We start from the raw sequence: 27318 nt of genomic DNA on the forward strand, positions 1-27318 counted from the left end.
CTAAAAGGTCAGAAAGAGATCAGTAAAACTAAGTACATTTTAAACTAAGTATATATAGTAAAACTAAGTATATTTTAGAGCAGTATCTTTTTTTAAAAATACTGTTTGTTGCTGTTTTATAGGAAAATGATTTGGTATATTGTTTTCATACACAGGAAATTTGCTAAATTCTTTTTAATTCCAATAAATTCTCTATAGTTTTGATTTTCTACAATTATAATGCCTGCAAATGACAGGTGTTTCTTCCATTCTAATCAAAATATTTTTATATATAAATCTATAAAAATATCTCTATATAAATACGCACACATACATATTTGGCTTCACTGTGCTGAAAAACAATTCTAGTCTATAGTTGAATGTAATAGTGAAAAATATAATGTTGAAAGTGGGTATCTTTACCTTCTTTCTGATTTCAAAGGAAAACTTTCCTTGTTGTAACATTAAATATGGTATTTCCTGATGGCTTTCTATGCTCTACTAGACTGTGGGCGACATTGGGCCCACTGCCTGTTTTTGTACAATCTATAAGCTAAGAATGGTTCTGCATCTTTAAAAATTTAACTATAGTTGATTTATAATATTGTGTTAGTTTCAGGTATACAGCATAGTGATTGTTACTGTTTTTTTGCAGATTATACTCCATTATAGATTATTATAAGATGTTGAATATAATTCCCCATTCTATAGACTAAATCCTTATTGCCTATCTATTTTATGTAGAGAGGTTTGTATCTATTAATCTCATACTCCTAATCTGTCCTATCCCCCTTTGGTGACTCTAAGTTTGCTTCCTGTATCTATGAATATGTTTCTGTTTTGTATAATCATCTGTATTATTTTTTTTTACTTCACATATAAGTAATATCATATAGTATTTGCCTTTCTCTGAACTACTTCTCTAAGCATGATATTGTCTAGGTCCATTCATGTTGTTGCAAAGGCAGTATTTCATTCTTTTTTATGGTCAAGTAATATTCAACTGCATGTGCATTTGTGCATGTGCATGTGTGTATCACATCTTCTTAAGCCAGTCATCTACTTATGGGCACTTGGGTTGTTTCCATGTCTTGGCTATCGTAAATAGTGCTGCTCTGAACACTGGGGTGCATGTATCTTTTGAAATTAGTGCTTTCATCTTTTCTAGACATATATTCAGGAGTGAAATTTCTGGATCATAGGTAACTACATTTTTAGTTTAAAGAATCTCCACACTGTTATCCATAGTGGCTACAACAATTTACATTCCTACCAACAGTGTACAAGGGTTCCCTTTTCTCCACAGCTTCTCCAGCATTACTATTTGTAGACTTTGTGATGATGGCCATTCTGCCCTGTGTGAGGGGATACCTCACCGTGGTTTTGATCTGCAATTCCCTAATTAGCAATGCTGAGCATCTGTTCGTTTGCTTGTTTGTTTTTTTATAGCTGCATCCACAGCATCTGAAAGTTCCCGGGCCAGGGGTTGAATCTGAGCCACAGCTGCGACTTATGCCACAGTAACACCAGATGTTTAACCCATTGTGCTGGGCTGGGAATCAAACCCATGCCTCTGCAGAGACCTGAACAGCCAGAGTCAGATTCTTAACCTACTGCACCACAGCAGGAACTCCTGTTGAGCATCTTTTAATGTGCCTGTTGGCCATCTGTAAGTCTTTTTTGGAGAAATATCTATTTAGGTATTTTGCTCATTTTTTCATTGGGTTGATTTTTGACACTGAATTGTATGAGCTGTTTGTGTATTTTGGATATTAACCCCCCCTTCAATCACATCATTTGCAAATATTTTCTCCCAGTTCATAGGCTGTTTTTTTGTTCTGTGGTTTCCTTTGCTATCCAAAAGCTTATTAAGTGGGATATGGTGCCATTAAAAATTTTTTGCTTTTATTTCCAGTTTTAGAAGATGGATCAAAAAAAAATATTGCTGCATTTTATGTCAAAGAGTGTTCTGGGAGTTCCCGTCGTGGCGCAGTGGTTAACGAATCCGAACCATGAGGAACCATGAGGTTGCGGATTCAGTCCTGCCCTTGCTCAGTGGGTTAACGATCTGGCATTGCCATGAGCTGTGGTGTAGGTTGCAGATGCGGCTCGGATCCCGTGTTGCTGTGGCTCTGGTGTAGGCCGGAGACTACAGCTCCGATTAGACCCCTAGCTTCCTCTAGGAGTTTTATGGTATCTGCTCTTACTTTATGTCTCTAATCCATTTTATTTTTGTATATGTTGTTAGAGAATGTTCTCATTTCATTCTCTTACATGTAGTTGTCCAGTTTTACATAACACCATTTGTCGAAGAGACTGTCTTTTCCCCATTGCATAGTCTTATCTCTTTTGTTGTAGATTAATTGGCCATAGGTTCATAGGTTAATTTCTGGGCTCTCTATTCTGTTCCACTGATCTGTGTGTCTGTTTTTGTGTCAATACCATGCTCTTTTGATTATACAGCTTTGTAGTATAGTCTGAAGTCTGAAAGGGTTATACCTCTAGTTTTGTTCCTTTTCTCAGGATTGCTATGGGAATTCTGGGTTTTTTGTGGTTCCATATAAATTTTAGGATTATTTGTTCTAGTTCTGTGAAAGATGTCATGGGTATTTTGATGGGGACCACATAAATCTGTAGATTGTTTTGGGTAAAACAAAACAAAACAAAAAAAGGATGTTTTTAAAAAGGTTAATTCTTCCAATTCAGGAGTATAGTATATGTTTCCATTTCCTTAAATCTTCTTCAGTTTCCTTTAACAATGTCTTATAGTTATCAGTGTATAAATCTTTCACCTCCTTGGTCAGGTTTATTCCTAAGCATTAAAATGTAATTTTAAGAGAGACTGCTTTTTAATCTTCCTTTTCTGATATTTCACTGTTAGTGCAAAGAAATGCAACAGATTTCTGTGTGTTAATCTAGTATCCTGCTACCATGCTAAATTCATTTATAAGTTCTAGTAGTTTTTGTGTAGATTTGTTAGGGTTTTCTTTATAGCATAGTAACATGTGCATGTAATGACAAGTTTACCTCTTCTCCAATTTGAATACTTTTAATTTCTTTTTCTTGTCCAACTGCTATGGCTAAGATTTCCAATACAAGTTTTCTGAATACAAGTGGTGAGAGTGAGCATCCTTATCTTGTTCCAGATTTTAGTGGGAAGGCTTCCAGCTTTTCACTGTTCAGTGTTATCTCGGCTATGAGTTGGTCACAAATGGCCTTTATTATGCTGAGATATGTTCCCTCTATTCCACTTTGGCGAAAGCTTTTGTCCTTAACAGAAATTGAATTTTTTCAAATGCTCTTTTTGTTTTTTTTACTATAACTGATCTACAATGTTGTGCCAATTTCTGTTCTACAGCAAAGTGACCCAGTCATACATTTATATACATTTCTTTTCTTATATTGCCTTCCATCATGGTCTACCCCAAGAAACTGGATATAGTTCACTGTGTTATACAGTAGGACATCATTGCTTATTCATTCTAAATATAATAGTTTTCATCTACTAACCCCAAATTCCCAGTTTGCAAATGCTTTTTCCATATCTATTGAATTGATGATGCAGTTTTTATCTTTCCTTTTCATAATACAGTGCATCACACTGATTAATTTGCACACTGATTAATTTGCATATGTTGAACCATCCTTGTGACCCTGGAATGATCATGGTGTATGATGGTTTAAATGTATTGCTGGATTCTATTTGCTAATACTTTTGTTGAGGATTTTTGCATCTACATTCATCTAAGCTACTAGCTTGTAATTATCTTTTTCTGCAGTGTCTTTGTCTGGTTTTGGTATCAGGTGATGGTTGCCTCATAAGAGTTAATTTGCAAGTGTGTTCCCTCCTCTTTAATTTTTTTGGAATAGTTTGAGAAAGATTGTTAAGGTTCTTTGTATGTTTGGTTGAATTCTCCAGTGAAGTCCCCTGATCTTAGACTTTAGTTTTCCCTCCTCAAGTGTGTTCCCTCCTCTTTAATTTTTTTGGAATAGTTTGAGAAAGATTGTTAAGGTTCTTTGTATGTTTGGTTGAATTCTCCAGTGAAGTCCCCTGATCTTAGACTTTAGTTTTCAGGGAGTTGTTTTTGTTTTTAACAGATTCTATTTCTCTTCTAGTGACTGGTCTGTTCAAATTATGTTTCTTCTTGACTCAGTTATGGCAGCTGGTACACTTCTAGAAACTTGTCCATTTCTTCTAGGTTGTCCAGTTTGCTGGCATAAACTGTTCATAGAATGCACTTAGGATTTTTTCGTATTTTTGTGTTATCAGTTATTTCTTTCATTTTTTGTTTTTTTGAGTCCTCTCTCTTTTCTTCTTGGTAAGCCTGGCCAGAGATTTGTCCTTTTTTTTAGCCTTCCAAACAATACAGGTCTTGATTTTATTCTATTGATTTTTAATGTCTTTACCCATTTTCCTTTCTGCAGTTGATTTCTAATTCCATACTGTTGTAGTCAGAAAAGATATTAAAATAATTTCTATCCTAGAAAAATTCCATGTGTGTTTGAAAAGAATGTGTATTCTGGGTTTTTTGGATGTAGCATCCTATAGATATCAATTAAGTCCAACTGATGTATTGTGTCATTTAGGACCTCTATTGCCTTATTAGTTTTGTCTTGACCTGTCCATTGATGTCAGTGGGATGTTAAAGTGTTAAAGTCTCCTACTATTGTACTCCTGCTCAATTTCTCCCTTTATGTCTTTTAGTATTTTTTAAGTGTATTTAGCTTCTCCTACATTAGGTACATATATGTTAATGAGTGTAATATCCTCTTTTTGTATTGATCCCTTTATCACTATATAATGCCTTTGTCTTTCTTTATAGACTTTGCTTTAAAGTTTATCTCGTCTGTTATGAGTTTTGCTATCTCCACTTTCTTGATGTTTCCATTTGCATGAGATATCTTTTTCCATCTCCTCGCTTTCAGTCTTTGTGTGTTTTCTGCCCTGATGTGAGCCTCCTATGGGTAATATGTTGCAGGTTCTTATTTTTTAAACCCAATCTGCCACTCTGGCTTTGGATCAGAGCTTTTAGTCCACTGACATTTAAAGTAATTATTGATAGGTATATATATTTGCCATTTTAATCCTTGTTTTCTAGCTGTTTTGCAGTTTTTCTTTATTTCTTCTTTTTGTTTTTCCTTTTGTGGTTTGATGATTTTCTTTTGTAGCATGCCTGAGTTCCTTTCTTTTGTGTGTGTGTCTGTGCATGTGTGTGTGTATATATTTTTTTGCTTTTTAGGTCCAGACCCATGGCATATGGAAGTTCCTTGGCTAGCAGTTGAATCGGAGCTACAGCTGCCAACCTACACAGCCACAGCCACATGGGATCTGAGATACATCTGCAACCTACACCACAGCTCATGGCAACGCTGGATTCCCAACTCACTGAACGAGGCCAGGGATCGAACCCGCATCCTCAAGGATACTAGTCAGATTCGTTTCTGCTGCGCCACAATGGGAACTGAGATTTTATATTTTTGATTTGTGGTTACCATGGAGTTCAAGTATGTTGACTCGTAATGATATCCACTTGCTTTAAACTGATATTCATTCAAATTCAAACACACTCTAAAGATCTACATTTTTATACTCGCCTTCCCCATTTTGTGATTTTGATGTCTTATTTACATCTTCATGCTTATCTTGTTTACTATAATCCTAATTGCTTGTATAATTTTTTATGGTTTTTAATTATCTAGCTTAAGTGATCTTTACTCCTTATTATATATTTGCTCTTCCTATTATGATATTTCCCTTTCCTATAGATTCTTGCTTATTTTTATTTAGATTAGATCCTTCAATATTTCTTTTAGTATTGCTAAAATCTTCTGCTTTCACTTGTCTAAGAAATTTTTTTATATCTCCTTCTACTATAAATGATAATCTTGCTGGACAGAATATCCTAAGTTGCAGACTTTTTCCTTTCAGGACTTTGAATATATCATGCCATTCCATTCTGGCCTACAAAATTTCTATAGAGAAATCAGCTGTTAGCCTTGGAGGTTCCCTTAAAACTGACTTTTTTTTGTGGCCTTTGGAACCCTCTTTTTATGTTTAATTTTTGCCAGTTTAATTATGCTATGTGTCCTGGTGTGGGTCTGTCTGAGTTTATCTTGTTTGGGATCGTCTGTGCTTCCTGTACCTGTATATGTTTCCTTCTTTAGGTTTGGGAAATTTTCAGCTATAGTTTCTTTAAATACATTTCCAATCTTCTCTCTTCTCCTTCTGGAACTCCTATTATGTAGGTTGGCATGCTTATACCATTCCAGTTCTTCTCAGTTCTACTGCAAGGGTGTGGTGTGGAGAAGAACAGGGGTCAGGATATTATGGCTATAGGAATTGAGAAGGCTGCCCTGCTGCCAGAGATGTGGGCTGCAGTTTTCTCCAAGGACTTATCTTCCCCAGATCTAGCACTAATATGCAGTGTAGAGTGGGTGGAGACAGGGCACTCTCATTGAGAGATGAACCTCTACATGTTCCTGTGTGTACTAATAGCGGTCACTGCTACTCCATCTGAACTACACCCCAAGCCTTGCGGTCTGTCTCTGTGTCTTTTTCCAGGGCCTGGTTGGCCGAGATCTTGCACCAGGCTGTGGTGTGGAGTGATCAGGACTAAGGTATTTGCTCCATTCGGATTGGGGAGTGTGGCGAGGTGGCAGCTACCAGTGCAAGGCTCTCTCCACCCTTATTGTTGTGCACATTCCTCGCAAGTAGAGCCTAGGTTTCTTCATCACATCTGGGATGCCAGACTGTGATTCAACCTGCTCGCTCTCCAGGGTGAGGATCTTCCTGTGGAGACCTTCTCCTCCCTTTGGATCCCTTGCAAGGGCACCGATCCTGACCCAATACCCCTTTCTCCATCATACCTAGCAACATGAAGATCTTTCTTGAAGCTCTGGTTGCACAGGAATTCTGTTAGTTTCCAATTAGTTTTCCAAGAGAATTGTTCTATACAGAGATGTATTTTTGACATGTTTATGGGGGTAAGGGAGCTCCATGTCTTTCTATTCCACTGTCTTGATCCCCTTCCTTGTTTTCACATTTTTTTAATGGTTCAAAAAATTTTTTCAAAGAATGACATTTTGAGACATGAGAAAATTATATGAAATTCAAATTTCAGGAGTTCTCATTATGGCCCAGTGGGTTAAGAACATGATGTCTCTCTGAGGATGTGGGTCTTGCTCAGTGGGTTAAGGTATTCAGTGTTGCCAAAAGCTGCTGCGTAGGCTACAGATGTGTTTTAGATCCAGTGTTACCATGGCTGTGGCAGAGCCCCAGCTGCAGCTCCGATTCAACCTCTGGCTCAGGAACTTTCATATGCTGCAGGTGCAGCTGTAAAAAGAAAAAGGAAGAAAAAAATTTCAAATTTCAATGTCCACAAATCAAGTTGTATGGGAACACAACCACACTGGTTTGTTTTCATATTTTCTATAGCTTCTTTCACACTACAGAAGTAGAGCTAAATCTTAAAAAACAGACAGTGGATGGTATGTGACATGTATCACTTTGCACAGCTTCTCTGGTATACTATAAACTGAAGTGACACAATCACAACCTGACAGAATTCCAAGTTCTATATGTATTATCATATAATGGCATTTTATTATTCTTTATTTCTAGTATATTCCCATCATATCAAAAACAAGGAAAATAAGGAGAAAAGTAAACTTCAAATGCTGAGTTTTTAATTTACACTGCTATTGAACTGGATAGTGAAGCATTATGTTTATTATGCAATGACACTACAGCTGTACTAAAATAATACAAATATGCATTAATATTGCTAGACTAAACACTCATCACAATATCTTCAACTTACAGAAAAGCAACAGTCAGAAAAATTAGGAAATTTAAAAAACCTCATTGCAACAGAATTTCTTTGCAGAAGAATGAGATTTTACTTATAAAATTAAGTTTCTGAGTGGCTCATTTCTTAGACAAGCAAAGAAAGCTGTTTACTAGTAATGGATTAGCTAAATCATTTTAGATTGCAGTAGCTGAAGAAATGCATCCCAGAAAAAATACATTCATTTAAGAACTAGTAGCTTTTGGCAAGAACACTTGCTTAAAGAGTTGAGGGTTTTGGGAACAACACGAACAATTAATTAAAAATGAAGGAAGTAATTTTGAGTGATTTTCCTTGAGTCTTTATAACTCAGCAGATGTTACCAGTACTACTTAGTTGTTTATTTGAGGAGTCAAAGCCAAGTTTGAAATGATAAAGAATTAGCTTTAATGAATAGTTTGTGTGTAACTATTAGAATTTAGAATTAGCAGGTTAGAATATTTTCAAAATATTCTAATATTAGTTAGGAAGCAGGAATCTAAAACAACATAAAGTAGAATCACACTGGGGTAAAAAATATGTATGGAGAAAAAGGTTTAGACAGATTTACAAAGCCTGTAATAATGTAAGCTGTTTAAAGTCTGTGATTATTATGTATTATTCTTTAGTAAGTATTTTGCAACAAAAGAAAAAGAAAAAAGAAACAACTCAAATCATGTGTTTTAAGGGCCAATAATGTAGATGGAGTTCCTGCTGTGGCTCAGTGGGTTAACAACCTTACTAGTATCCATGAGGATGTGGGTTCAATCCCTGGCCTTGCTCAGTGGGTTAAGGATCCAGTGCTGCCATAAGCTGTGGCATAGGTCACAGATGCAGCTCAGATCTGATGTTGCCATGGTTGTGGTGTAGGCTGGCAGCTATAGCTCTGATTTGACCTCCAGGTTGGGAACTTTCATATGTTACAGGTATGGCCACAAAAATATTAAAAAATAAAAAAACAACCAACAATGCTAATGGTAAACTTCATTTTCTCTAGAGGATTTAACCACTGTCTGTTCTGAATTTTTTGTCAGGAATAGAAGCTAAAAATCCTCACTTGCCCTACTACACAGTAGGTTAACAGCTTAGCAGTAGTAAAGTTTTATTATGATATTTTGATCCTAGAGCCAAGACTGAAATTTTTCTAAACCAGCACTACTGTTAACTACCATTATTAAACACTGAATGGCTTTAGCAATTAGCTTGTTGCAGATTTGATACTGTTTCTTAACGAATTTAACCCAAAATTATAAGGCAAAACCAGAACTTACCTGAAACTTTGTTTTATTTATTTATTTATTTGTTTGCCTTTTTAGGGTCACACCTGTGGCATATGTAAGTTCCCAGGCTAGGGACTGAATTGGAACTGTAGTTGCCAGCCTATGCCACAGCCACAGCAACATGGGATCCGAGCCACGTCTGCGACCTACACCACAGCTCACAGTAATGCTGGATTCTTAACCCACTGAGTGAGCGTAGGGACTGAACCTGCATCCTCATAGATTCTTGTTGGTTTTGCTACTACTGAGCCATGACAGTAACTCCACATATGCTGTTTTTAAGAGAAATGAAACAACAAGCCTGAAATGGAGTCACTTTTGCTAAGGCCCACATCAACAAACCAAAACTTAATACCTAACCTAACTGCAGTTCAGTTTCTCCCAGGAGTGGAATTTTAAACCCATCAGTCTGGAATTTCCTGATTAACACTTATGAGGTAATCTGCATGACAGTCCCTCTCACTCTTCCCTCAAAGGAAGGTAACCTTGCCTGAAATAATCCTTTCTTTTGTTTTCAATTTTCTTGTCCCACTCCCTTTTTGCCCTTATTATTATTTATTTATTTATTTTTGGCTGCACCCATGGTATGTGGAAGTTCCTGAGCCAAACAACACCAGATCCTTAACCTGCTGTGCCACAACCGAACTCCAGCCCTTCCTGCCTTTAAAAACCTTCCATTTTGTACAATTCCTCAGAGAACTTTATTACTTGTTAGATGGGATACTGCCTGATTCATGAGTCATTTAATAAAGCCAATGAGATCTTCAAATTTAGTTGAATTTTGTTTTTTTTACGACACTACAGTTGAGTTCCCTAGCAGGTTAAGCATCCAGAATTGTCGCTGTGGTTTAAGTGGCTGCTGTGTGGAAGGTTTGATCCCTGGCCCTGGAACTTCCACATGCTATGGCTGTGGCCTAAAAGAAATAAAACCAACCCCAACACTGTGGTAAAGTCTTTGGGACAATTATGATACTGTTTGAATAACAATATAAAGCTGCTCTATATACTTTCTGCAACATCAAGCTGCTCTATATACTTTCTGTGCTATCAAAATTTGAAATAGGAAGCAAGATCTCCATTTCCACATGAATTTGCAAGAAACATTTTTTTAGAGCCAAATCTATACTTAAAGTAGGGGGTGTTGGACTACTCTCCTTGGGCAGGTTCTGAGTCTTGACTTCTGCCCCTATGCCCCAGGAGAAAGCCAAAAACAGAGCCAAGTTTAGTCAATAGAAGAAAAATGCCTTTGGGGCAAAAGTGACTTTGGCCCACTAGCACTCCTAAATTCACATTTTCTTTCAAGATTTGGCTGATAGTTTCTTACTATCTTGACTGTTCTTTGAATATTTTTAAGGTGATTTACATTTTAACCAGCAGTTTTAGTTGTTTTCAATGGAAGAGTTTATTTCCAAATAACTTGCCCACCAATGATAGAAACAGAAGTCTGAGCAATTTTAAGTAGAGAGGGTAAGGGTTCCCTAGAGAAAGAGAAGCAGGCATGCCTTTACTTGACAGAAGAGAAGCCATGTTGACCTAAGCCATTTTGTGATCTAAGCCTGGCCACAATGCTTGTCCTGGTGTAGGTCTCAGTAATTAACAATCTTAAGGAGAACAAAAGAATGCAGAAACAAATGACTGTTATCAAGAGAAGTAACCATAGCAAAGATAAGAATCTCTGTAAAGACTCGGTTCTGTTTCAATGGTAAAAGATTAGCCAGAAGCCCTCAACCCCAGATCCACGGGAACCTAAGGGATGATGATGTTGACCCTTTCTGACCTTCATGACTTCAATCAGTTAAAGCCTGGACTCTGAGGACCTTTTTTTTTGCTTTTTGCCTTTTTCTAGGGCTGCTCCCATGGCATATGGAGGTTCCCAGACTAGGGGTCTAATCGGAGCTGTAGCCTCCAGCCTACCCAAAGCCACAGCAACATGGGATCCGAGCCCCATCTGTGACCTACACCACAGCTCACGGCAACACCGGATCCTTAACCCACTGAGCAAGGCCAGGGACTGAACCCAAAACCTCATGGTTCCTAGTCGGATTCGTTAACCACTGAGCCACAACAGGAACTCCTGTTCTAATTTTATGCTGAATTTTCTTCTGCCCAAGCACCTTCATGAATATGTATGTAGCCTTAGCTTAAAACTTCCCCACTTTTGCTGTTTGGGGAGTCACTGGTTTGGGAAAGACTGCCCAGTGCTCTCCTTACTGCTGTAATAAATCCTTCCTTCTCCTGACCTTTGGTTTGTGTCTTCTTTTTTTTTTTTTTGGCGTTTTGGGGCTGCACCTGAAGCATATGGAGGTTCCTGAGCTAGGGGTCGAATTAGAGCTGTAGCTGCCAGCCTATACCACAGCCACAGCAAGGCAAGATCCTGCGTCCTCATGGATCCTAGTCAGTTTCTGCTGAGCCATGAAGGGAACTCCTGGCTGGTGTCTTTTGAGTCAACACTCATCAAGAGGTAAACCCAGTTTTCAAGTAACATAATTACTTTTTAAAGGACTAGCTGCCATTTTTTCAACAGTTATGCAGAGCTAGTAATAGTTGTCTTCCTAAAATAGAAGAAACTGAAACAGTTTCTAGCAAAGCACATGAGTAAAGTGTAGTCCCACAGCAAGTTTCCATTGGACACAGAGCTATAGCATCTCTCCAAAAAATGAGTAACACAAGGGTAGTAAATGGCATGACTGATTAACATACCATTTAAAAAGTCAGTATTATCTGGAAAGAATTAGGTTGCATCCCCATTTAACTTATACTAAACTTTACACACATTAGGAGTTAAACATAAAAAATAAACCCACTGGGTTTGGGATGGAAATGCTATAAAATTGGGTTGTGATGATTGCTGTACAACTATAAATATAATAAAATTCATTGAGTAATTAAAAAAAATAAACCCATTAATGCTCTAGAAGAATATTGGAAAACTTTTTAACTTTGGGGAGGGTTTCTCCATGATAGAAAATGTATAGGTCATAAAATAAAATGTTGATAAATTCAGCTGCATAAACAAAATGACAAAAAAAAAAATTTTTTTTCACGGCCAAAACGCTAAGCAAAGCAAAAAAGCAAGTAACAAATTTGGTAAAAATTATTTGCAACTTACATCACAAAGGTTAATATCCTTAACATACAAACAACTGCTAAAAATAAAGAAGAAAGAGATCTACAACCCTATAGGAAAAAAAGAGCAAGAAATGTAAATAGATCATAGAAAGGATTCTAGGGAATCTTTTTTCTTTTTAGGGCCACACCCACGGTATATGGAAGTTTCCAAGCTAGGAGTCAAATCAGAGCTGCAGCTGCCAGCCTACACCACAGTCACAGCAAAGCTGTATCCTTAGTCTACGTAACAAGGCCAGGGATCAAATCCGCAACCTCATAGATACTAGTAGGGTTTGTTACCACTGAGCCACAATGGGAACTCCTAGGGAACTTTTTTTTTTTTTTTTTTGGTCTTTTTGCCTTTTCTAGGGCCACTTCCCATGGCATATGGAGGTTCCCAGGCTAGAGGTCTAATTGGAGCTGTAGCCACCGGCTTACACCACAGCTCACAGCAACGCCAGATCCTTAACCCACTGAGCAAGGCCAGGGATCAAACCCACAATCTCACGGTTCCTAGTCGGATTCCTTAACCATTGCGCCACAACGGGAACTCCCCTAGGGAACTTTTAAAATCAGTAAATGTAAAAAAATTAAGCACTTTTCTTCTTTTCCTATGCAAATTATACCCAGTATAACCAAACAGTGAATGAGGAGAAATTCTCTTTATAGAAATATGGTGGCTAACAAATGAATAATGAATGATAAAGTTAGAATACCACTATCTGAAATTCTTAATAAGATAATGGATCTAGGTTATGTGTCCTCAACAAGGGTGATATTATTCCAAAGAGGCTAAAAATTAGTTCTTATGGGTAAAAATCATACAGTACATGAGTTTGTGGTGCTTTAAAGACCACAGCACAAAACCAGATATATCTACCGCGTTTTTGCAGTATTAAAATTTCATAGGGAAGGAGTGCGATTGGGGGAAAAAAGGTCTAAAAAGTCTCATTAGGAAAGCAAGTTTTAAAAAAGGTTGAGGAACACTGAACTGGATAACAAATATCAGTGGCTACTAACATGATAAAAAAGAGACTAAATATTATATACCATCAAATTAGAGACACACATTACCACTTAGGAAATATTCTTGGTGAAAACTTGTAACTTCATCTCATCAAACTTTAAATGCAACTATCAGTTTATAGGATACAGGGGAGCGAGAACATGTTAAAATAAGTATTCAATTCGCCTAATCCAGAACGTGTGGAGCTCTGGCAGGAAAATACTTAGTTTCTTCAACAAATAAACTACAAGTGGAAAAATTTAAGGGGAAGCAGGGAAGCTATGGAATAAAAGAAATTTAAAGGACATATCAACAATTGCAATAAATGGACTTTATCAGAAGGTTAATTCTAAGAAGACAAAGGAATACTGGGTGATAACAGTATTGTGGTGTTTATAGTTATCTTTTAGAGATACAAATGCAAATATTTACTGATGAAATGGGTAAAAAAGACAACATCAAAGTGGAAAAAAATAACTCATATCATCAAGCAATGGTTCCCAAACTTTAGTGTTATCATAGCTACTTGGAAGGTTTGTTAAACCACAGATTGGTGAATTTCTGACATGAGGTCCTGTATAAGGCATGATAATTTGCATTTCCTACAAGTTCCCTTGTAATACTGATGCTGCTGATCCAGAGACCACACTTTAAAAACCACTGTCAAAGACAAAAGGCTAATTGCTTTCATACATAGACAGGTACTTGATCCTATTTGAAAATAATCAGAAAAAGACCAATGAACTAGTAGAAAATAGGCAAAGAGCTTGAACAGACAGGTCATAGAAAAGGAAATACAAATGTCCTCTAAACATATGAAAACATTCTCAAGACCCCTCAGTATGAGAGGAAAGCATGTCTTCAAAACATAACAAGATATCATGACCTTTTGGGGTAATAATTAGTGCTAGAATGTGAGAAAATGGGTACTGTCACGCATTGCTGATAGGTGTGTAAATTGTTATTGCCTCTGTGAGGTGCTATCTATCAAAATTTAAAATGCATATATCTTTTGAACACTGCTAAGAATTTACCATGGAAATATTCATGTTTACACATGTACAAAATGGCAAAGGTATAAAGATATTCATTGCAAGCATTGTATTTAAAAGCACAAAACTGGAAGAACCTAAACTCCCATCAATGATGGATTAATTGAATAAATTACAGTACGCCCACCCAGTGGAATATTATATAGGCTGTTAAAAAGAATGAGGTAGTTCTGTACATTCTGACATAGACAAACTCCAACTTGGGTTTTTAAGAGAAAAACCTAAATCTTATAAATATTTAATGCTAAGTACCTATTATGTTTATTTGTTATACCATAAACTGATAAAATTTAAATCTAAGTATTTTTAAAGTTTTTCATATGTTTATCTAAGGATAAATTCCAGCCTATGCAATTACTTTATGATTTGCTTACCTGACTGAACGATCATCACTTCCAGTCACAGCCAAAGGTTTAGTAGGATGGACGGCAAGTGCCCAAAGTTCACCTTCACAATGCCCTTGCATAATCAGGAAAGGTTTGTTTCTTTCATGCACCACAATTTCAAAAATTTCACTGTCCTGTGTTCCAACCAGAATGTGGTCACCTCGCCAACAAACACTCCTTACAGACAAACCTAGTCAAAATTGAACTGTATTTAAGATCAATACTATAATAATAGAATGCCAATCTGCCTAAACCGCTACTAAGTTTTGTACTTTTTACACCTGAGATGTAAGATAAAACGAATCTGCAAGTCTTGGATCCACATATTTTCTTCATTTATCCATGCTGTTTTCTATGTGGAATATATCTCTTTTTATGTATCTAATTTCTACCCATCCTTCAAGACATATATTCTTCTTCCTTATTAGACATCAGTCATAGTCTGATCATTTCTTTAGCCAAAGTCTAATAACACAGTTTGCATCATCCAAAAAGTAATTATTCAGTAACTACCCTCATAAAATTGTATTCTTCTCTTACAAATCTCATTTTTCATGTATCTGTAATTTCATTTCTTCAATGTGCTCATAAAACTATTAAGAAGAGAGATTTTTACTTTTCTGTACACAATCACTTTTGTAACCTCTGGAAAGCTAGTGTTTTCCTCAGTTTCCTCATCTGAATAGCACAGTGTCCAACATTAAGGTGCTGTGTAACTTACAATGTTGTGAGAATCTAGTAAGAAAAAGTGTCAAATTGCTTTGTAAACTTTAAAGTACAATAATGTTCAGCAAAACTAATGAAAACAGTACAGCAGTTAACACTTCCTGGATGATTATTATATGGCAGACACTCCTCTAAATATTTTACATATATTAGCTCATTTAATCCTCTGAGATAGTTTTTCTTATTTTCATTTTATAGTGAAAGGTCACAAATCTAATAAGTAACTGAAATATGGCTTAAAATAGACCTGTGTAACTTCTAACCCTATTCTCATAATAACACACTAGTGGATAATTTACCTTTATAGTGAAATATTATGCTTTATCTTATTTATTTTATTTCTTTTTAAAGCCACGCCTTTGGCATATGGAAGTTCCCAGGCTAGGTGTCAAATTGAAGCTGCAGCTACCAGCCATAGCCACGCCAGATTCAAGCTATGTCTATGACCTATACCGTAGCTCACAGCAACACCAGATCCTTAACCCACTGAGTGAGGCCAGTGATTGAACTGGTATCCTCATGGATGCTAGTCGGGTTCATAACCCGCTGAGCCACAGTGGGAACTCCAAGATTCTGTTTTATTACATCAATTTTTTACAAATCCCCCAAAGAAAAAGTTACCTCCAGATTACTGACAAATTTGAATGAAGGAAAAACACATCTACATGCATTTAAATCACCTAAACAAAAGTTCCCCTAACCCTCAACACACTTTAATTTCAACAGTTTATTTGCTAAACAGTTACATTTATTATTCTAATAGTAAAATATTTTCAAACTCTAAGGTTACCAAGGTAAGTACCTATCACATCTCTCTGCAGGTCCTATTATAACAGGCATAAGACATGAAAAGAATCTTTGTCATAACAGTAAACATAGACTGTCTTTAGGCAAAATTTCTCCTCTTTAGCAGAAGGATTTTAATTAAATGTATACATTATGGAGGGGCAAATATAAGTCTTATTTACATTTATAAAACATACTTTTAAGTTTACTGAAAGAACAGACAATCCTTGGTACGTTTAGAATTTGCCTAGTAATGGGGTATTTCTTATTACCTTTGTATCCCTGGTCTGTCTCCCTGAGATCAATCACAGTAATTGGTTTAAAAGTTAAATCCCAAAGACGAATACAGCCATCTCTGCCACCAGTAGCAAAGCCTTCTTCACAAGCATTCATGCTAAAAATTCCTGCCTAAAAGAAGTAATAAAATAATTTAACAATACATACTTTTAAATAAAATCTACTATATATGAAGGTAGAAAACCACTTAAAATTTTGTTGATATGACATAGGAATAAACAAATACATCAGAAAACACAAATGATGATCTAGAAATAAACCTATGTATATACAGGGTCTCAATATACGACCAAGGTGGTATTTAATGACATGGGCACAACATAAAAGAAAATTAAGCTAAACCTTATAAAAGTGAATCCTGGATAGACAATATAATTCTAAACATAAAAAATAAAATAAATACATTAAAAAAGAGTCAGAATAACACTTATGTAACTTTGGGCTGTGAGAAAACTTTTTATGCATGGCAGGTTACCCATAAGATGTAAAGGAAATTTTTTCAATTTTTCATATGGAATAGATATCATAAGTAAAAACAAACAGAGTGGGGATGTATCTGCAACGTGTATGACTGTCAAAAGGTAAATATCCCTAATATAGTCAAAAGGCTAATATCCCTAATATACAAACAAAGAAAATCCAACAATAACAAAAGAGGAAAGGATAAGAAAAGCCAATTAATAGAAAAGGACATTGAAGTACAGGTTACCCTTGAACAATGCATGGGTTAGAAATGCCCACCCTTTGCCTAGTTGAAAATTACAGTATAACTTAAGAGTCATCCCTCTGCATTTGAGGTTCCTCCGTATCTGAGGTTCCATGGTATCCGTGGATTCAACCAACCATGAATTGTGTACTACTGTAGTTTTTACTACTGAAAATAATAATCTGCATAAAAATGGACCCTTGCAGTTCAAACCCATGTTGTTTAATGGTCAACTGTAGTCAAAAAAAAAGAAACTTCACAGATAGGAAAGAAAATTGAAACAAAAAGTCACTATTTTTTTCACCCAGAAGACAAGCAAAACTGTACAACAGTGGTCATTCTGTGCTGAGAAGTATGAGGAAGAAACTGGTATTTTTATATATGGATGGCACAACCTTTGCCAGAATCTGCTATTTCTGGTTTTTCAGGCATTTTGCTTAAAACAAGTCCTGCCCTAAGTGGTTCTTTTTTTTTTTTTTTTTGTCTTTTTGTCTTTTGTTGTTGTTGCTATTTCTTGGGCCGCTCCCGCGGCATATGGAGGTTCCCAGGCTAAGGGTCCAATTGGAGCTGTAGCCACCGGCCTACGCCAGAGCCACAGCAACATGGGATCCGAGCCGCGTCTGCAACCTACACCACAGCTCACGGCAACGCCGGATCGTTAACCCACTGAGCAAGGGCAGGGACCGAACCCGCAACCTCATGGTTCCTAGTCGGATTCGTTAACCACTGCGCCACGACGGGAACTCCCCCTAAGTGGTTCTTTAACATACTTAATATGTAGTATATATTTAATAGTGGTTCATATTAATATATTTAATAGCTTTTCTACCTGAGATCTTCCTGCCAACAATAAAGCAGCTCTGTGCTGTTAAGCTCCCTGCACTATGTGAGGGATTCAACTGCTAAAATGTTCAAATCAGAAAAGGTTTAAATATCAGATTTTTCCCCTGATTTAATAATTTATACAAAAATCTCATGAAGTAAAAATTAAATTCCTTTTTCACTCGCTTAATGAATCAATGATATTAAAGTAAAAAAGTTAATTTTAATCTAAAACTATCCCCAAATTTCCAACTGGTAAATTAACCACAAGAGCACTAGTTCTATTCTAATGTGGTTAATCTAGAATACTTTCAGGTTAAATTTTTTTTTTTTTTTTTCTTTTTAGGGCCACACCTATGGCATATGGAGGTTCCCAGGCTAGGGGTCAAATTGGAGCTATAGCTGCTGGCCTACACCACAGCCACAGCAACACTGGATCCCTGACCCACTTATTGAGGCCAGGAATCGAACCCATATCCTCATGGATACTAGTCAGATTCCTTTTCACTGTACCACAATGGCAACTCTCTCTCTTTTTTTTTTCCTTCAGGTTAAATTTAACAAGCTTTTTCCAAAACTAAAAAAGGCACCATACTAAAGCAATGGTTTGAATAAAATACCGATTATACTAATTTAATTGCACAACGTTTCTTCATTGAAGTCTTGAAAACAAACAGACAAGTTCAATTGCAACAGCACTTTTCAAGTAACTAGACTGATCAGACATCTGCTATATTATGGAACCTTTTGTTCTAAGACAAGAAGGTGAGCAGTTAAGGTCTACAAGTGTTCAAAATATTTAAATATACTTACAGTATGAGCTCCTTGTATTGTTCGTATAAGATTGATTCCTTTCCAAACATATATATCCCCATTGAGTGCACCAGAATATGTTAATTCATCCCTTGCACAGGCCAGGCACAATATTGTCTGAAGGTCACCAGTCTTACCAAAGACCCCTCGTTTCGGGGTCAGAGCATTTCCACATAAATTCCAAAACTAAAAAGAACACAGGATAATCAAATTATTAAAGAATGCCCATAATATAATGCAAAAAATTTCCAATACTCTGATATTACACTCGAGCTGGAGATTAGAAATTACCTAAGCAAGTCCATTATTTTACAACAGCATTCAGCGTTCACACCCCCATCTGAGTGTTGGCATTAGCAGTGTTAGAGCAGATAAATCACTGATTTCAATCCTTACTGTAAGATTAAGGGGGGCTGAACTAGATTATTTTAAAAATATGCTGTTTTCCTTAGGTTTCTGGAAAAAAACCACATAAACTCAGATAAGGAGTTGGGGATGGGTTAGCAATGAAAATGAAGGTAAGGGGAGTTCCCATCGTGGTGCAGTGGTTAACAAATCCGACTAGGAACCATGAGGTTGCGGGTTCGGTCCCTGCCCTTGCTCAGTGGGTTACTGAGATCCAGCGTTGCTGTGAGCTGTGGTGTAGGTTGCAGACGCGGCTCGGATCCCATGTTGCTGTGCCTCTGGCGTAGGCCGGTGGCTACAGCTCCGAGTGGACCCCTAGCCCGGGAACCTCCATATACTGCAGGAGCAGCCCAAGAAATAGCAAAAAGACAAAAAAAAAAAAAAAAAAAAAAAAAAAAAAAAAAAAAAGAAAAGAAAAGAAAATGAAGCTAACATTAATTTCTTCATATTGGCAGTCACGTTTCCAATGCTCAACAGCCACGTAGATGCAGTATTTATGGAACATCACTGATCTGAGTCCCAGAATAATGGTTCTTAACTCCTGCTGAACACTGAAATCATTTGGATACCTGGGCTGCACTCTCCAGGGACTGTCTCAATTTATTTCAGTGGAGGCTCAGGAGTATGATTTAATTCTCCCTCAAGTGATTTTCATTTGCAGCCAAAGTTTAGAATCATTGATTCAGAATTATAGACTGAAACTGGGAAGAGAACCAGCTACACTTAAGCACAGAAATCACAGATCTTTTAAATTTAAAAATCATAAAGCTTCACAGATTAAAGCATTCATTAGCTGTTTGGATAGATAAGTATCATAATTTTTAGTTCTTTGAGGCTTCAGATTTAAACTTGAATCTTTAGAACTTAAAATGAGATCTTGGAGTTCCCACTGTGGAGCAGGGGAAACAAATCCAACTAGGAACCATGAGGTGGCTGGTTCAATCCCTGGCCTCGCTCAATGGGTTAAGGATCCAGCGTTGCTGTGAGCTGTGGTGTAGGCTGCAGACGTGGATCGGATCTGGCATTGCTATGGCTGTGGTATAGGCTGGCAGCTACAGCTCTGACTGGACCCCTGGCCTGGAAACCGCCACATGCCTTGGGCGTGCCCTGAAAAGCAAAAACAAAACAAAATAAAACAAAAAAATAAAAAAATAAATGAGATCTTGAAGATCAGGTAAGATCTTTAAGTATATAATATTAATAAATTACATTATTTAAGTGGTAATTTACTTATAAAGTTGAACTTATTCTCTGTGCCTAATTCCTTTACACAGAACTATTTAATGTGTATACCCCCTGCCCTACATTGTCTCTGCCACACCTGATCCACTGCCCCAGTCATGATTATGTTGCTCCCTCTTCCATGACAAACCATCCATAAAATTTAACTCTTGGAAATCCTCACTGGTAATAAACTGTAACACTAAGAACAAAACCTAGTCATATGAAGATGCTACTTGGTCTATGGACTTAGACCACCCGATTCTTCCTTCCATAGAACATGAACAATCCATGTCCACAAGGATGGATCAATGTTATATACACGATGGAATACTACTCAGCCATAAAAAAGGATGACATCATGCCATTTGCAGCAACATGGATGGAACTAGAGAATCTCATACTGAGTGAAATGAGCCAGAAAGACAAAGACAAATACCATATGACATCACTTATAACTGGAATCTAATATCCAGCACAAATGAACATCTCCTCAGAAAAGAAAATCAATCATGGACTTGGAGAAGAGACTTGTGGTTGCCTGATGGGAGGGGAGGGAGTGGGAGGGATCGGGACAATGAACAAACCATTCCAAATGTATATCTCTCTTACTTTTAAGCTTTATACGTAAAGGAAAATATCAGAAAGCAACATACTAAATCTTTTTTTCATCCATTTCTCTCTCTCTATAATATCTATAAATATCCTAGATTGTAGTGTGATATGTGTAGTGGCAGAGAGTAAGTAAACATGACTATTACAAGATATGACCCTTCTAGTACCTTGATATGTTTTACACCACAGCTGACAAGTTTATTTGGCTGGTACAAATCCCAAGAAATATCAAATATCTGTAAACAAATGAGATTCATGATTAAAATACTTATCTTCAGAACCATTTAAGAATCCTGTCCAAAAGACTAAAACACTTTAGTCATAAAACAATATTCCTCAATAAATAATAATCAGAATCCTACACTTCAAAATCATATGAGAAATAAAGTAAATATGTAAATGACATGGAACAAAAACTATTTCTTAGTTTCTATGAACTGTATGAAGCAACTGCATGAAATGGAATGAAAATTAACACTTCTCATTTCTTTTTCGGCCACAGTGTGGCGTATGTAGTTCCTGGGCCAGGGATCAGATCTGAGCCACAGCTACAACCTAAGCCACAGCTGCGGCAATGCCAGATCCTTAGACCACCCTGCTGGGCCAGGGATGAACCTGCGTTCCAGCACTCCCAAGATGTCACTGATCCTGTTGCGCCACAGTGGGAACTAACACTTCTATTTTTAATTTAAAAAAACTTTTGGTCTATAAGTAATGAGAATGATTCAACACAACTAGGGCATGAAGCAGGTATCTGCATAATTTCTACAGAGGAAAGATAATGAACAGAATATACACTGAACACATACAGCTAAAAATAGGGAACATTTTTATAGCTTTCTATCATATAGAACTACTTACATAAGAGACCAAAGAACTATTTCACAGTAAAAATTTTATTTCTCATTTTCAGTTTTATTATTTATGGGTCAAAAAAAAGTAACTTAAATTTTGGAGATCCCCAAGTTTCATTTTTTTCCCAAATTTCCATAAATTATAAATACACATGAATAATTTTTGTTACAAAATCAAACAAGAAAAAACCCTAATGAAATAAGATATGCATTAGAAATATGTACTTTAACAATAAATAAAAGAAAATTTAATATTTGAAAAATAATTTCATAGGAAAAAACAACTCTGCTATCTGGTAGTCTTCACCATTATTTCTTTGACACCTGGCTACATGATCAACTAAGATGCTACTACCTCTAAAAATTTATAAAGTGATAGTCTTTAACGATACTCAAGAAAAAATACATCTTATAAATTAATGTTTAACAACTCACCCTAATAAGATTTAATGAAAAACATATTGATGCACTGTTAAAATACTAACCACAGGAGAGTTCCAATTGTGGTTCAGCGGAAACAAACCTGACTAGTATCTATGAGGACATAGGTTCAATCCCTGGCCTTGCTCAGTGGGTTGAGGATCCGGCAATGCTGTGAGCTGCGGTATAGGTAGCAGACACAGCTCAGATCCTGTGTTGCTGTGGCTGTGGCATGGGCCAGCAGCTGTAGCTCCAATTTGACCCCCAGCCTGGGAATTTCCATATGCTGCAAGTACATCCCTAAAAAGCAATAAAATAAAATAAAATAAAATAAAATACTAACCACAAAAATACTTCAAAAAATTCCAGGAGTTCCCATCATGGTGCGGCGGAAACAAATCCGACTAGGAACTGTAAGGTTGCAGGTTCTATGCCTGGCCTCACTCAGTGGGTTGAGGAACCAGCACTGCCATGAGCTATGGTGTAGCAGGTCACAGATGTGGCTTTGATCTGGCATTGCTGTGGCTCTGGCATACGCCAGCAGCTGTAGCTCCGATTCGACCCTTAGCCTGGGAATCTCCATATGCCATAGGTGCAGCCCTAAAAAGCAAAAAAAAAAAAAAAAAAAAAATCCAATAAGAGTATCATCTTTCATAATAACTAAATTGAAAGTACTAATGTTTGAGATGCTTTGATCTAAGTAAGTCAGAATATACAATTGTCTAATAAAATGTACCTAACACTTTAATAATTATCCAAATTGTGTTTGTATACAATAGGCCCCTCTGAGAATCTGCTGAAAACTGAGTTTATTTTCCAAGATACAAATACATAAACAAATTTTTATACAGCTTTCACAGATTGATAGATTCCTCCTGAATACAATCAATGACTATACCTCCTGTGCTGTTTCAGGTTAGGATTTTACCATACATCAGAAAAATCAGGAGTTCCCACTGTGGCACAGTAGAAATGAATCCAATGAATCCAATGAATCCAATGGGGATGTGGGTTAGATCCCTGGCCTCGCTCAGTGGGTCAGGGATCCGACGTTGCTATGAGCTATGATGTAAGTCGCAGATGTGGCTTGGATCCCAAGTTGCTTATGGCTGTGGTATAGGCTGGCAACTGCAGCTCCGATTCATCCCCTAGCCTGGGAACCTCCATATGCCACGGGTGCAGCCCTAAAAAATTTAAAAAAAAATTTAAAAAAAGACATTTTAAAAGAGTTTATGGCAAAATTTGTGATGCATTTTTACAAAAGTAGTATGGTATTTAATTAAAAAGCTGACTACAAGGTATTCATTGCATAAATTTCATACAACTTGGAATAGGAATACTTTTTTTTTTTTCTTTTTAGGGCTGCACTTGTGGCATATGGAAGTTCCTAGGACAGGGGTCGAACCTGAGCTGCCACGGCCAGTCTATGCCAAAGCCACAGTGGCTGAGCCACATCTGTGACCTGTGTTGCAACTTGCAGCAATGCCGGATCCTTAACCCACTGAGCAAGGCCAGGGATGGAACCCACATCCTCATGGACACTATGTTGGTTTCTTAACCCGCTAAGCCACAATAGGAATTCCAGGACTACTTAACTTATTTCCAAAGTAAAAAACATTAGGTCTCTAAAAACCTTAGTATTAGTCCATAATTAGTTACAAAGCAACACTACATACCTTAACTATGGTTTGTATATAATAAATTAGTGATAAACCAAACTAAATAGAGCCTAGGCATGAACCATTCAATTTTTAAATTTAGGTTTTAATTATGTAAAATTCATCATTTTTGCTGAAGCAAACACTAGGTTAAAGGTTTTATGCTAACACTATAAATATCAAATCATCTTTTTGAGTACTACAATACATATATGTATTTTAAAACTGTATGAGTATTTATAATTACACTTTAAATTTTTAATTACATATGAAAAATTAGCAATAACAAAACACAGAAACTTAAAATATCCTGACTCTTCTCTGGCCTCTTCCCACCCAGTACCCATTACAGGAGAATACTTACTCTATCTGTGTGACCTGGAGCCATAGATAACATTTTCCCTCTTTTCCAATCCCAAACACAAACTGCATTCTTTGAATCAAGTCCAACTGAAACCAAGCGCTGAATTATGTCCAAGAAGTTCAGAGAGAATAAAAAGACAAACGATAAAAAAAGGAACCAAATTATAAATGGCAAACAAATTCTACTTATGGGTATTATAAATATCAAAACTTACACATTTGTATTTTACAGACATCATAGAGAAAGGCTGGATGTATTTCATCTTGCTAATATTTGCACATATGTGTGGTTCTTCACATTAAGAAACAGAAGACTTCCATTTCTAACAGTAGGACTGACAAAATACCCTAAACATCTTCCCTGCCAAAAACTAAAAATGCTAGATAAAATGTTAAAATATCTTTTTAAATGCTCTGTTGAACTCTCAAGGAATTACGACTTCTGCTAACAAAAATAAAGTGATTTTCTATGGGAATCCTGGAAGGTAAGAGAGTTTCTACACCCCTTTTCTAAAGGTATCAGCTAACTCCAGGTAAGCCTGATTTTTGTTCTGTAGGCTGAATAGAAATAGGAGATAAAGTTCAGGGCCTGCCCAAGGTTGGGATTTGAATTCCAGACCTTCAAAGCAGTAAATTCTTCAGTTAGGAGAAAATAAGAAACCACCCCTTTTCAAAGAAAAGCACAGCAATGCATGAAAGGGGAGAAAAATTTTCCTGAAAATATGTAGTCACAAGCAACCTTCATATAGTGGTATAGCCTAAATCCACATTAACCATGAATCCTTCAAATGAAAATTTTCATTTAGAGTGATCCCAAGGGTTACAGAGTTTTCAAACGTTTTCAATAATGGAGCACAGGCAAAAATAAATATTATGTGGAAAACCAATAACTCATTCCTCAAGGAATTCCTACAAGTAGAAGTTCAATAAAAATAAACTTTAAAATGAGCAAACCCCCATACCCAATTACTGGAAGATAAAGAAAGAAGGGACCATGAGTGAGAATAAAGAGACAGAGTTGAAAACAGGAGACAGTGAGATAGAAATATGAAAGAAGTTTAAAAAAACGTAAGAGTGGCCCTCTAGCCATGAGGAAGAAACAGAATCTGAACTTGCTCCCGTGCCATAAATGGTTGGAAAACTGTACAAAATTATAAAAGAAATATTTTAGACATTCATAACAGGAAGTACTGTAAACTCTGAATGAGGGAGAAGCAAACAAGGTAAGTTCTGCAATTGTCTCAGCCTTCATCTAGAAGGCAATTTTCAGACTATAGTATAGAAAGGTAGAAGCCAAATAAAGCCCAGAAGACATGCTGATTTGAGAAGATAGAGCCTGGAGTTTAGAGATGGCTGGAATTTGCAAAGCAGAGAAAGCTCTCTAGAAAATCTCTTTCTGGGTCCCCTTGAGAACATCAATTTTCACATGCACAGGGTAAAATCGATGAGGCCATGCAAAGAACAAATTCTAAAAAAAGAAGAATTCCTAGGGAGCTGCAGCCAAACAAGTCCCAGAGAGTACAAAGAGTTAGCATCACTCAAATTCCCAACACAAGAATGGAGATATATCATTGAATACATGTGTGTATTAAGTAGAGATTCCAGGAGGGTCGCACTAGAGTAGTGGACTTAAACCAGTAGTCCTAGAGGAAAAGCTCCACCCCTGACCAAGAAAAGGCTTGAAAGCAAGCTTTGCAAAAGAATCACACTGATCCAAAAGGAACTTAACTACCTGTAAGAACAATGTCCAAAATGCTTTAAAGCGATACAACAAAATCCAGCATCCAGAATGTAATATACACAATGTTCAGTATCCAATAAAAACTTACTGGATATGTTTTACAAAAAGATGTAAATGTGACCAATAGCCAAAAGGAAAATCAATTAATAGAAACAGACCCAGGAATTACAGGGAAGATTAAATTAGGGGACACTGACTGTTGAAATGGAAATGTTCAAGATGCTCAAGAATTTTTTTGGGGGGCTGCACCCACAGCATATAGAAGTTCCCAGGCCAGGGATCAAATCCATGCCACAATGGCAACCCAAGCCACTGCAGTGACAATGCCATATCCTTAAACCACTGAGCCACCAGGGAACTCCCAAGAATTATTTTAAAACAGACAAATAAAAAAAAGAGAAATTGAATATATGAAAGAAAAATATGTTGAACTCATAAAGATAAATGTTAATTATCTGAAATGAAATTTCACTCTGAAAGATTAAGACAATTAAGAAAAGATAAACGAACTTGAAGATATAGCAATACAAACTATCAAAAAGAAAAAAAAATTAAGAGTTTTAGTTACTTCTAGAAAAATATCAAGTGGTCTAATATACCAATAACTTTGATTCCAAAAGGAGAAGAAAGATGGAAGAAAAGAAAAACAAAACAAACCTATGGAAATAATGGCCAAAATTTTCTCAATTTGATAAAAACAAATGAACCCACAAATCTAAGATTCTCAATAAACTTCAAGCAGGATAATCAAACACACAGGAAAAAACAAATCAACAAACATGGTCATCAAACTTCTGAAACCAGTGCTAAGGAGAAAAATCTTGAAAGCAGCCAAAAAAGACGACAATTTTGGTGTGTAGAAACAAAGATTAAAAAATTATTCTCAGAATTCCCGTCATGGGAGTTCCCGTCGTGGTGCAGTAGTTAACAAATCTGACTAGGAACCATGAGGTTGCGGGTTTGGTCCCTGGCCTTGCTCAGTGGGTTGACGATCCGGTGTTGCCGTGAGCTGTGGTGTAGGTTGCAGACAGGGCTCAGATCCCATGTTGCTGTGGCTCTGGCGTAGGCTGGTGGCTACAGCTCCGATTCGACCCCTAGCCTGGGAACCTCCATATGCCGTGGGAGCGGCCCAAGAAATAGCAAAAAGACAAAAAAAATAAAATAAAATAAAATAAATAAATTGGCAAGAGTTAAAAAAAAAAAAAAAAAAAAAAAAAAAAGAATTCCCGTCATGGAGCAGTGGAAACGAATCAG

At 36.7% G+C, this 27318-nt stretch overlaps 1 protein-coding gene across 1 annotated transcript in view; it reads right to left on the minus strand.

Moving 5' to 3' along the window:
* EML5 (echinoderm microtubule associated protein like 5) overlaps positions 1-27318 on the minus strand; it is a 193516-nt gene that overhangs the window by 121171 nt on the left and 45027 nt on the right. Inside the window, 5 exon segments of the mRNA XM_021099592.1 lie at positions 14626-14827; positions 16422-16557; positions 18788-18973; positions 21196-21264; positions 24325-24423. Of these exon segments, the coding sequence (XP_020955251.1) occupies positions 14626-14827; positions 16422-16557; positions 18788-18973; positions 21196-21264; positions 24325-24423 (692 nt within the window).

This window comes from Sus scrofa, chromosome 7 (genome assembly GCF_000003025.6).
Source record: "Sus scrofa isolate TJ Tabasco breed Duroc chromosome 7, Sscrofa11.1, whole genome shotgun sequence".
NCBI lineage: Eukaryota > Metazoa > Chordata > Mammalia > Artiodactyla > Suidae > Sus > Sus scrofa.